The sequence below is a fragment of the Pangasianodon hypophthalmus genome, chromosome 1 (genome assembly GCF_027358585.1).
Source record: "Pangasianodon hypophthalmus isolate fPanHyp1 chromosome 1, fPanHyp1.pri, whole genome shotgun sequence".
NCBI classification, from domain to species: Eukaryota; Metazoa; Chordata; class Actinopteri; order Siluriformes; family Pangasiidae; genus Pangasianodon; species Pangasianodon hypophthalmus.
In genome coordinates, this window is record NC_069710.1 from 18,728,597 (window position 1) to 18,742,074 (window position 13,478).

At 39.5% G+C, this 13,478-nt stretch overlaps 1 protein-coding gene across 1 annotated transcript; it reads right to left on the reverse strand.

The window, feature by feature from the left end:
• Positions 1-11,915, reverse strand: ecm1b (extracellular matrix protein 1b). The gene is made up of 12 exons (XM_053236868.1): positions 11,639-11,915; positions 9,251-9,289; positions 8,847-8,906; positions 5,375-5,631; positions 4,019-4,221; positions 3,085-3,212; positions 2,546-2,805; positions 1,759-1,973; positions 1,332-1,596; positions 955-1,166; positions 663-750; positions 1-482 (listed from the first exon to the last, which is right to left on the reverse strand). The coding sequence occupies exons 1-12, from the start codon at positions 11,697-11,699 to the stop codon at positions 303-305; spliced, it is 1,968 nt and encodes a 655-aa protein (XP_053092843.1). The 5' UTR covers positions 11,700-11,915; the 3' UTR covers positions 1-302.
• Between the last annotated feature and the right edge of the window lie 1,563 nt (positions 11,916-13,478).

Sequence of the window (13,478 nt, forward strand, 5' to 3'; positions counted from 1 at the left end):
TTCCTTTACATATTTTTTTATTTAATTTGTATCTGTAATTTATGTTCTGTGAGTAGTTAAAGTAAATGTGAGCCGTCCATGCAGCTCTGACAATGTATAAGAACAAGGTGAATAAGACACCTACCAAAAACAGGTTCATTAAAGTATGTGGTATTGATATAAAAACAGTGTTATTCAACTCCAAAGGTTAACCACAAAAAACAAAAAAAACAAAAAAAAAGGAAAAAAAAACGCATTCAATTCATACTAAGAGCACTGGCTCAACATACTGAATTAATGAATCAACATAATTATCAACTTTATTACAAGATTGGGCATTTCCTGGGATTCAGTTTAACCCTTGTTGCTTTAGCGATGTTATCCAAGAGCAGCTTGGTGAGGCATTTGGAGTGTCCCTTGGCATTCTTCTTACAACACTTTCGCTTTACTTGTGCTAATGATGGGTTGCCTGCATTACATGCATCATCCAAAAGATTGTTCAGCTGAAACAATATGGCAGTAAAGGTCAATGAGTGGTGGCATGGACCTTTAATGATTAGAGCTGGTACTCAAAGAAAAATATCTACAAAAATCAGATGCTACCATATAACCAATGCTTCCATTCACTTCAGTCATAAACGAAGGAACAAAGTTCAAAATCAGAGAGAAACCTGCCTACACACCTGTATCTGTAAACATGTAGACATCTTATCTCGACCTAGGATGCAGCACTGTTCAGCCATTTCATCAACAGTGAAAGGCAAATGTTTCCTGGAGGAATGGCAGATGCAGATTTTAAGATTCAATGCATGCACATAAGTACAAGTACATGTCTCACATAAGTACACATAAGTTTCTCTATTTCTATTTTCTATTTATACTAAACAGTAACAAGACACTATTCTTACCATTACCATCAAAATAACCTATACTAATTGTTAAAGAAAGAGACCATGATGAAACAAGAAATCTTACATTTTCTGAAGATGTGGGTATGCAACACAAAACATGTCAAGACTGGGTGGTATATCCAAACTGTATTCATTCAAGACCATGTAATCCGGATTTGGGGCAGCAGTACTAAAACAGTCATACTGCTCTTCTCCTCTCTGCTTTTTACAGCATTCAAACTGGTTTACTTGGATCTTCTCCTCAGCCTTACAAAACTTATCCACCATCTCCTTCCACTGAGGCATGCAGAGAAACACAAGCACTGAATATTACTTAATCTACTCAGAAGAATCCCCCCCCCGCCTCATTGCAATAATTGTATAAATGCTAATATCTTAATGGATCTGTTTAGACAGGTTTAATCTGAGTCACCCTGTAGATGCCCAAGTATAAATACATGCCTTTCTCTCAGCGCAAGCTTGTAGATCTTTGCTCTTCTTACAGCATTGACCAAAGCTTCTTTCTAGGCCGTTGATTGCCTTTAACTGATGGGCAAACCACTCAAATCCTGTACGAGGCAAACAGCTGGTGACGTAGCGGGGGCGATTCTTGTGAAAACCACAAATTGGTGCAATGTTGTGAGAATTCGGGCGACCAGGGGGAAAGTTGATGTGTAGTGTTTCAACCATTCTCTCGGTCATAGCTATGGAATCAACACCTGAAATGCTGTCATAGGGAGACACAAGTCAATACACCACACCATTTCATTTCACCAAAGAAAATCAATATAACCTTTTTTTCAGGCAGTCTTGATTCTTACATTTAAAGGATAATTGTTAATGTATGGGGAGTTAGTTGTACCTTTTCGTATGCACCTGTCAAATATACCTTGTTTTCTGGCAGCGATTGTGGTCAAAATCAAAGACCTGCAATCCGAGGGAGGACTTGAGCAGCTTCTCATGGCCATAGGGCCGGTACGATGTATCTGAAGCCTCTTTCTCAAAGCAGTCCCATTTTGCTGGCCCATCCTCTTTGCAGCAGTGATAGTGGTTGGTTTTAATGGTGAATTCCTCTTCACAGAAAGCAGAGAGCGACTTCTCCCACTGCAAAACAAAAACACTAGACTCTACGTGAAATCAGAGAAAAGGAGGAAGATAAACATAGGAAGCAAACAAAGAGGCAAAGAAAAGGGTAAAAAAAAAAGTACAAGAACATCCACAGATGGAATATGTGCAATTGATAATACTCAAAGCTGTCTGCTGTTTTGTCTTTTTAAGCACCACAGCAGATTCTGAACAAAATTGGTCACATATCGATTTGAGGCTATTAAATAAAATTGCATTGTATTTTAGCAGATTCAGTGGTATTGTTCAAAATCAAATCATTGCCTTATGTATCTAAACTGTATCGTATCATGTGGAAGCCTGAGGTCTCTCCCACCCCAACCCCAATATTTATGCAATATCATCCATCCCTACACTATTACAAGTACAGCAAATGCACATCAACACTGATACTATTAATCTTATAGGAGACTGTTCAGCCCATGACTAAGATGCTGTGCAGTTCATACGTGTAGTAACTCGGTTTCATTTAAGCCTGCTGCATAACCATGTTCATAAAATTTGTGGTTTTAGGAATGATGTATTTTTAGTGCATCAGAAGGTGTTCTCACCGCCTGCTGTGCACAGCACAGAGTCAGCACATCATCGTGGGGGCCATTAGCGCAGCACACAGTGTACCAGGACTCCAGCTGATTGACAGCACTGGCTTGACGATGCAGGTAGCCAAAGCCACTTCTGGGCAGCCTCTCCTTGAGATACCGGGGACGCTGGTTACTATATTGACAGATGGCAAGGATGTTGGCGGTGGTTGGACGGGCGAGAGGGAAAGAAATGGATTGCCTCATAGACTGAGGACTGGACACATAATCACCTGAAGACAATGGCACAAAAGGAGAGACAAATTACAGAAGGAGAAACAAAATATACAGTGATTGTGGCAGAGGAAAAAGGGAAACTGTTATCATTGCAAAAAAAAAAAAAAAAAAAAGAGACAAATGAATTTTACTGACTTATGTGGTTGCCTAAATGCAGGAAAACAAAAATGAAGTGTAAAAATTCTGATACATGACTGAAAGACGGAAAGGTTTTAGGGTTTTTAATACTGCAACTACAACAAGAACAGTTCCCTTTCCCTAATCATGCACATTACTCGCAATCCATAGCACTTCTTCCTCTCCTGAAGACACCGGAATTGGAGGGATCACGATTCTCTGCTCTGCCCATCTGAGAGTTGAGGGTTCAGTCACCATCTCTGGTCTGGGCATTATCTCTGAAACACTGTGATGTAGAGACAACCACTGTATGAGCAAATACATCAGGTGCTTTTTGAAATAATTACAAGGTTGAACAGGCAGTTTAATGGGCATCTGTCATTTTGAGGCAGATGCTGGATTCAGATTCATGGCAGTAAACAGTGCAGAATTCGTTCATACTGATTGAGCACAGGGAGCTTGTTAGATTCTTCTGGACAGTGTTATAGTGTTAACACATATAATTGATCTCTGTTTGAATATTCAATAAACCTTTCTCCTCTTAGGTTTTGTACTTCTAGAAAGCCTTAAATCCTAGGAGCAAGACAATGCACCACTCTCTAAACGGTTTACACTTAAGGGCAGGCAAGGCCCATGTAGTAGGTGCTCTAGGTATTCTAGATTATAGGTATTCCCTGGCCAGGTATGTGGCCATGTCCATGTGACCTTAATGAGGGTGAAGAAAGATGCTTGTAAAACAGTGGTACAGTATGTGTTGCTAATAATGCACCATACAGCACCTTGTTTGACCGTCTCAGCATGCATGCCTGCACAAGCAAGGAGGTATCCAAGGTGTTTTATTGAGGTGGTGTAAAAGAGAAAATTAGTTTTAAGTGAGATGGGACCTTAAGGTGCTTGCAATAACATTTCAAGCAGAGAGGTCAAATTAGTTTGCTTCAACAAAGAAAGTTTGCAAAATTTCCTGCTTTCTTGCGTATATTAAAATCAATGATTTATGGTCAAGGACTTGGTTGCCCCTTAGGAACCTAAGTTTTAATCTAACCTAACCTAACTTTTAAGAGGACACTTTATGTATGAATCAGTGAAATATACCTTGTTTTCTGGCAGCTACTGGAGTTAAAGGCAAAACCTTGGATTGTGTTTGGCTCCTGATGGCCAGGGGGTTGGTATAATGGGTCTGGAGCCTCCTTCTCAAAGCAGTCCCATTTTGCTGGCCCATTCTTTCTGCAGCAGTGATAGTGACTAGTCTTAATGCTGAATTCCTCTTCGCAGAAGTTGGAGAGTGACTTATCCCACTGTAAAACAAAAACTAGTTGGAACACTAGACTCAGAGAAACCAGAGAGAAGGAGGAAGATAAACATAGGAGACAACAGATGAAGGATGTCCACAGTTTTGTCTTTCTACGTGCCACAGCAAAGTAATAAACAACAAACAAAATTATAGAGGATTTTACACTATAGTGCTGAATGAAACATCTGTATGATTATCATCAAGTCCATTTGATATATAAGGTACAATTTGTTGGTTTGTGTGCTCATCAGGTTACATGATGGAGAAAAATAAGTAAACATAATACATAATGAATGTTACGGTTTGTGTCTGATCGACACAAATGTAAACATTGGATTGGTGGTAAAAGTTCATGCATTTGGGTCTGGTTGGTTTATACTTGAACTTTAAGTGTAACACGGACTAAAGGCAAGCATTGAGAAACTGGTCAAAATAATACATTAATAAAGGATTGCAGCCATGAATGTGTATTAGGCTATGTTGATGAAGTGAATGTGAATGAAATCCTGTTGGCCTCAGATGTGTGAACATGCTGTGATTATCGAAGATGAAACTGAATTTTTTGTGTAATACAAAAAGAATTTCTGATTATTTTACTAAGGCATAATTTCAATAACATTTCTCATCATAAAGACTTAATAAACAATAAAAGTTTGTCTTCAATAGAGGAAATATGCTCCTGTAGATTTAATACACTCTGCATGTGCAAAATAAACTTTGAAATCTCCATTCCTGAAGTGACTGTCAAGCTTAGTAAATCAGATTACAGGTGAAAAATGAATTGATCTGCATTGACACCACCTTTTTTTTTTTTTTTTTTTGCCCCTTTAGGTAGAAATGCCCGAACTACATATTCATTAATCCAAACTAACAAAACAGACACCACATGCTCCTGTGAATGATTCAATCCTCTATAGGCCCTGTTAGTAAATCAGCTTGGATGTTGTTTTTTGTGGGTATTGCACATGTATATTCACATACGCAAACATTTAGTAAACCAGGGCCTCAATTTGGAATGTCAGTGCATCAAGCAGCCTGATTACTCATTTGAGGCCTAACTTAGTCCTGTCCTCTTCACATGGGGTGACTAAATGGGAAATTATGGAACACTGTGAATTGTAAGGGATAATGTGCAAGAAGTCAGCCTGTGTTCTCACCGCCTGCTGTGCACAACACAGAGTCAGTCCTTCATCTTGAGTGTCATTACTGCAGCACATAGTGAACCAGGACTCCAACTGATTGACAGCACTGGCCTGACGGTAGAGGTGACCAAAGCCACTTTTTGGTAGCATGTCTTCAGTATACCGAGGACGAAGATTACTATACCGACAGATGGCAAGGATATTTTCTATGGTTGGACGTGCAAGAGGGAAAGGAATGGATAGATCCATGGAGCAGGGCTTTATACAAGGACCTGAGTGACATGGACACAAAACAGAGAAGAAGAGACATTTTCAGATGGTAGAAAGCATTTTTTTCCCCAATTAAAAACAAAAACACTTGTTGAAAAAACAAAGATGTTATGTAGAGTTACACAAGTCTACATGAAATTGTGAAGAAGGAGGAAGATAAATATAAAAAGAAACAAATTAACCGAGAAAAAGATAGACACAGAAAGAAAAAGAGGGAGAAATGGTAGGGTTTGAATATACACATTTTTGTATGGTAAATACACATTTATCCTTAGTCAAAATACACTCAAGGCTGTCCATATCTGTCCAGATGGCACTCAAGGCTGACTTATCAGCACAGTGAAAGACAAACAAAATAAAGGACACAGTCCTGAATGCAATGTTTATCATAATGTGCATAACATAAATTTTGTTCAGTTTGGGTTATACCAGCACATCAGATTGCATAATGGAGAGAAGTGAACAGTAAAACTAAATAGTGCTGAACACATCATGAAAACATCTCAGCATAGATGTTCATTCTTTAAGCTTTATATTATGTGAGCAGAAATCTTTGTGTGCAAAGAATCTTATGGAACATTTTCCACTTCTGAGCTAAAAGGGAGCATGTATTGCGGGAGTCTTGTGTTCCAGAGTGTCTCTCATACAGTTGGGCTGCTCTTCTTTCCTGTTGAGTCAAACCCGCTGGTGCAGGTAACCAAGCCAAGTGTGCACAGCGGCTTTTTTCATGCTGGAACAGGTTTGGGCTAGGCCCCTTAGTTCCAGTGAAGGAAACTGTAATGCTACAGCATACAAAGATATTGCTCCCTACTTTGTGGCAACAGTTTGGGGAAGGCCCATGTATGGGTGTGATGCTCAGGTGTCCACAAACTTTTGGCCATATAGTGTACATCAGTATTCTTATGCCTCTGGCCATCAGAGGCTACAGGGAAGCCTGCATGCATTTCAAGAACACCTATGGTGGTAGAGAGAGGCCAGAGTGTAGAACTTTGAATTGGAATGCCTGTCCTTGTAGGCAAACCTCAAAAACTCTGGAATATGTACTCTGGAACATGAAAATATGCATCAAGGAGATCCACTGATGTGAAATCATGGCCACACAGCATGAATAACAGCTGATAGCCTTAACGGGCAAAATGTCTCCACATTCTGCATATTACGGCTGTCAGATTTCACAGGCTGTTAGACTGTTAGGAACCAGTTCATCCCTCTCAAATCTAGAATTGGACAGAAACCACTGTCCTTTTTCTGAGCTAGGAAATGTGTTGAGTAGAACTAACTGCTTGTTCTGAATTGTTCTGAACTTTGGGGAGCATCATACAATATAAAGCCATATACCCATCTTGCCTCTGCGGAAGAGGGAGCAAATTTCAATACAGAAAGCATGGTTGGGTCTGATACTGCTAAGGCCTGTTTGTACCCCTGCAACAACATGACCCCCTGGTCTGATGTAGTCACTGCCCAATGAGAAATGTTTTTGGCTGTAAAGTATTCAATTGGGAGCCCCTGTCCTTCATGGGTTGCTTCAAGAGACTCTAGTGGTGGCTGTTTAGTGATGCCTTTTACAGCTGTGCCAGATATATGGGGAGCATTGAGGTGCCTGCTGGGAACCCAAACCATCAGTCTGTCAGGCTGTGGAAATTTGAAGGTGCCATGTAGCCAGTACATTTGACTATGAGAGTTTCTGTTCTAGTTTCTGAAACTTGTGATGTTCTCTCAAGGGCTTCTTTGGTCACAAGGTAAATGCTCCAGGGTTGATTTAAAGTAGCATGAATTGTGCCAACCACACTTGCCACTGTCCATAAACCAGAGCCACCCTACATCCTGGCCTGGGTGTCCCATTGACAGGAACAAGTTTTTGATCCCCTCAGTCACAGAGAGGTCAATAGCTGCAGTGCAATCATTCCAATGCAGCAAAACAACTAACAAATTGTTTTGCAAAGTTGTAAGACCTCAACGTTATTGTCATCAACGCATCTGCACTCAGTTCTTGAACAGTGTACATCTGAACATAGAGCTTTATGACAAAGCACCAGTGACACACTGCCAGGGACAACAGTAGGCATGCAGCCTAGGCCAACCTGCTCTTAATATCATGCTAGCTAAAATGTGTGTGACAGACAAAGAAGAGTACAGAAGAGTGCATTCTTTGCTATGGGCTGCACATCAGCATCCAATCCAATTCAGACAATTTGAGGGTGGCTGTCACAGCCTGTGTCACACAGTCCATGCAGGATATGTCTCAACTGGAGCCTGCTTCTCAATGCTGCAGCAGGGGACACATAGCTGGTGGAATCCTCAGCTTCCACGGAGCTTAGACATTAGTTGCATGATTGCAAATTCTGCGACATGGCTTGATTGTTAGTCAGAGCTGTGTATAGTGGAACCTAGGTAATTTAGTGGTGGGACTGAGCCAAAGTGCTGAGGGAGGCTGCATTCTGCAGAGATACAGTGAAATTAAGATTAGCTAACTTCGCAAGCTCTATGGTGGAGAGCATGGTATGGTGAGGGAGAGCGTATTTACAGGCCTGCATGTCTCCAAATGGTGGGCGATGTGAAAAATTCAGAATGTCAAGGTCACATATACCTGGCAAGTGACTCAGAAGTGAGGGCCATACTGCGCAGAACAGTTTGTAGCTAACTCACAGATAGTGTTGAAGTGATAGATAACAAGGATAGTAAGCTAACAAGGGAACCCAAATCCCTAAACCCAAAGCTAGCAAATTGCTTCAAAAAGTATGAAATACACTTACCACAGCTGTATTGGAATGAAAGGAGATAAGAGTCTCTCACCAGTGTTGGAGGACAGGGTATCTGCAGCTCTGACTGTAGTCACAAGCTGTTATACAGCTCCAAAGGTGCACTTGTGGTGCACCATTGTTTACACAGCGAAAAAGGTAAAAGGTAATAAATATCCATACGCCATGAACAAAGCCATATCTAAGTAGCATCTCCTGAGGATATCAAAGGCATTATACAATATAGTTACTATACTGACAAATGCCAAAGATGTTGTTGGAGGTTGGCCTTGCCAGAAGGAAAGGAATGCATGGCTTGATGGAGTATGGACTAAAATTATGAGGACAAGATTAGAGAAAAAGAACAAAAGATGAATTATGAAAGAAGAGGCATGATGTATATTGATCATGGCATGGAAAGGTAGAGATGATAGGGAACGAACTTTGCAGTAAGAGTGCATGGCAAAAAAAAAACCCACCTTTCTGTCCCACAGTAACCTCAGGGCCCACCGGTAGCTGTTTCAGCATGTCCAAGAGTTCTGCAGTTTAACAATACACACTCTCATGACAGAGGCATTAAAACTTTACTTCAGCAGAAGGTTTTCACATATGCTAAAAAAAATGGCTGACCATATAAGCTATAAGGGTGGTGGATACAACAAAATGTCATATTGCAATACTTGAAGACATTTGCACTATCCACAACAACTATTTTGCTTTGATGAAGTGCCATCAATACAGTGAAGCCATATTAGCAAAACAAAGAGAGCTGAGATTTTTTAATATCTTTTTTATAATTCAAGATAATACTCAGAAAAGTTAATGTATTGCAATCATCAAATCACCCTGCCATAAATTAATATCAGATTTTGTTGAGCCTTACCAGTGGGCAAACCAATTTCCCTTTGAAGAGTCACATAATCTGAGAAAACAAACAGAAAAAATGGGTTTATCATAAACAGAAATTTCAACACTGCAAGTCTCTGTCAGATTCAAAACTTGATTAAAAAATGTGTTACACTATATGGCCAAAGTACTGTATGTGGACACCTAACCATCACACCCATATGTGGTTCTTCCCCAAACTGTTGACACAATGTTAGAAGCATATAAATGTCTAGAATGTCTTTATATACTGAAGCAATAAGATTTGTCTTCACTAGAACTAAGGAGCCCAAACTTGTATGGAAGAACTCGAGTTACCAGAACAGAGCCCTGACCTCAACCCCACTGAACAACTTTGGGATGAACAGGAATGCTGACTGCATGCCAAGCCTTCTTAATCCTCTTTTGGCTGAACATGCACAAATTCCCGTAGACATGCTCCAAAATCTAGTTGAAATCCTTTCCAGAACAGCAGAGCCTATTGTGCAGCAAAACAGGGACCAACTCCATATTAATGCCCACGTTTTGGAATGGGATGCTTAACAAGCACACATGGGTGTAAGGATCAGGTGTCCACATACTTTTGGCCATATAGTGTATAAATGTGTACAGTAAAGTGCAATCATTAATTGCTACATTTAGCTGTAGTTAGATGTTTAATAATCATAAATATCCTAATCATAATCGTACATATAAAAATCATAAATAATTTTAAAAGGAGCTTGTCTTTGGACTGTAAAATGTGTTATGACAAAACATGTTAGGCTTTAACAGGCCACCAGACATATCTGGGCAGCACTACAGCATCAAGTTTATGTTCAGAGGAACAGTCCAGTCAAAAAGAAAGTGCTGCTTTCTTACTGCAGCACTTGTAAATATGTACAGCAATTTTTCCAGTGAATCTGACGTAGTGTTGGATAAACTCTTACTGGCACTGAAAGAACTGTATTAAGCCAACTTCACAACGTTAACTCTTACTGTGTCATATTTACACCCAGTGTACAAGGTTGAACTACAGATGTGAATGAATCTGTACAGTGTTGAAGTGCTGAGTTAACCCACACACAGGACTGAATTCATTCTCACAGTATTAGATTAACACCTCCTGTGTTCATGTGTCCAGCTGGAAGCTTAATGATTACATTTTATATATAAAATCAGGAGTGATGCAGGACTGCAGCAAATTCACTATGGCAAAGCGGATTTAAAGCAAACAGCAAACACATTCACACGCACTTAAATCTACAGAGCACAACTGACAGGTACAAAGGTCACTGGGATTTCAGCTATTTAAGCCCTAAGAGGCCTTGGATTATTATTTTTTTTCTTAATTGATTTCTCGTGATCACAACTTAATTTTCTTGTCATCTCCAAATAACAAAAAGTTGTTTTCTCATGATCTTGACTTAACAAAAGTTATTTTCTCATGGCATATTTAATTACGAGAAAATCTCCCTCCTTGTGAATGGGTTTTAATGCTGCGCTGTGAATGGGACTGGTGTTGCATGCACGTTGGCATCTTCACCATTGCAATCATAGATTTAATAACTGCCTGCTGTAGAGATGGACTTTATCTCTTCATTAAGAGAGAGGTGTAGACCTGACAGCCTCCTTCTTGTGTCAGACACTAATGTGGAGGTTGTCACTGATATAGATATAGATAGATATAGAGCTGTTTCAGCTTGAGTGAGTCTCTGATCAAAGTAAAAACGAATTTGTTCATCATTGATGCTGTGGGATTGCGCTAAACTTCTGCTGCCTCCAAAACAAAAAAAAACAACAACATGTCGTTGTGTAAAAGTACACAGAACAATTAAGTCGTGATCACGAGAAAACAACTTATGTGGAGATCTGGAGAAAACAGCAATGTGGAGATCAAGAGAAAACAACTTGGTATGTGGAGATCAAGAGAAAACAACTTGGTATGTGGAGATCAAGAGAAAACAACAATGTGGAGATCAGGAGAAAACAACAACGTGGAGATCAGGAGAAAACAACAATGTAGAGATCAGTAGAAAACAACAATGTGGAGATCAGGAGAAAACAACAACGTGGAGATCAGGAGAAAACAACAATGTAGAGATCAGTAGAAAACAACAATGTGGAGATCAGTAGAAAACAACAATGTGGGGATCAGGAGAAAACAACAATGTGGGGATCAGGAGAAAACAACTTGTGTGGAGATCAAGAGAAAACAATGTGGAGAGCAAGAGAAAACAACTTGGTATGTGTAGATCAAGAGAAAAATCACAAGAAAACAAGACAGAACAGAAAAAACATATTAACGCATGGCCTCTTAGGGCTTCCGTAGATATTCTGTCAACAGCGCAGCATTAAAACAGGACATTATACATTAAAACAGGGTTTACTGAACACTAGCGCTTACCTTCCGACGCCGTCACCGCTAGCAGCATGAACAAAAGCAGATGTCCTCTTAAAGATGCCATGACTGACAGACACACTGCGGTGTGTTACAGTCCTGAGGAACACGCCGAGATCCGTCACTTCTGCGGTCCTTAAATTCCCACCCGTGCCGTGTGTGTGTGTGTGTGTGTGAGTGAGAGTGAGTGTGTGACTGTGAGTGAGCGAGTGAGAGTGTGTGGGTAAGTGTGTGTGTGTGTGTGTGTGTGTGAGTGAGTGAGAGTGAGTGTGTGACTGTGAGTGAGCGAGTGAGAGTGTGTGCGTAAGTGTGTGTGTGTGTGTGTGTGTGTGTGTGTTTTGTTTCGTCAGGGCAGGGAAGGCCAGTGTTTTGAGCATGAGTCACACACAAGTGGAGAACGCCAACTGATGTAGCTCTAAACAAGAAAATCTGCCAACTCTCAGAACCCATCGTTTGCACTAGTGTTTATTAGGCTGTATTATATTAATGAACACTTTAGTCATGTTTATTAACAACTCCCACACACTAATACTCATCTGGAGCCTGTTATTGAGAAGCCATAACCATTTCCAACAGTTTTTTATAAAATATTTGTAAGCATTTCCAGTAGAGGTTTAGTATTTATTAGTTTTTTTTAATGGTACACAATGTTGGCTGAACATTTTCAAAAAAAAAGAAGAAGAAGAAAGTGTTCAGAATTACTGCTGTTAGTTTCCACAGAAGTTTTACCACCACAAAAGTACTTCATGTCCAGTTTGTAAATGTTTGCATCAGCTTTTTCAAAACCTGGCTATTACCCTGAAGTTCAAAACTAAGTAGATAACAGTTTGGATATCAGTTAACTAAGTAAAAAATGCTATACTGAACTACAATAAAACCCATAAAAGAGATAGTATTTACAGTGATAGAGAGGTTCTGGGCTAGCACGGACACCATGCGTGCATTAATATCATCCAATGGATTCTTCTAAACCCTAATTCACCCTATACAGCAAAGAGGGCCTCATTTCTGATTCCTGGATGATTTTGATGAATAGAAAAGACAAGGTGTAATGTTGTTAGAACTTGTTGAAGAATGGAGAATTATCTGTGTCTATGAGTTATACATTACAATATTTTACATTTTAAAAGTTAGATTATTTTAATAATAGTTTATCTTGTAATATTCGTTATATTTTTTTATTGTGGCACATACTGTGGTGCATTCCATACAATAAATCATCTCATTTTGTTTGAAATGGTAAGTAAAATATGTGAAAAAGAAAGAAAAAATGATCACCCTCATTATCAACCACCTAATCAACTAAAAGCAAAGGAGGAAAACAAGTATTTACTACGTTTTGTGCTTATGGTTGACAGAGTGTTCTTCCTGTCAGAAGAAATGCATTGCTGGTGTTTTGATAAGAGTTTAACTTTCTTCCGGCACTTGGCAGTCTCAGAACACACACACTAGCTGCCAGTAGCTCCTGGAAAAACATAACCATATGTGTCCAGCACCAGTTTCAGTATAAGTGTGAGGTCAGCGGCATAATCCTGAAAGTGCTGAATGTGTTTAACAAACCTCTGAAATCATTTATTTTTGTCCTTCATCAGATGTTCAAGCAAAAATTATGTTTGCTCATTTCAAACATAAATAATGACAGAAGCTGCTGCTGTATTCGTACTAAGACCTGAATAAAATCCAGATTAATAAACTTTTAAAATAATAGAGCTGGATTAAAAAGTAAACACCTGGGAATTTACAAAAAAAAAGGAGAGTTTAGTGATGAAGTGAAAGGTCAGATCATTCATCTTGCCTTGCACGTTAGATGTAGATACACTATATTGCCAAAAGTATGTGGACACCT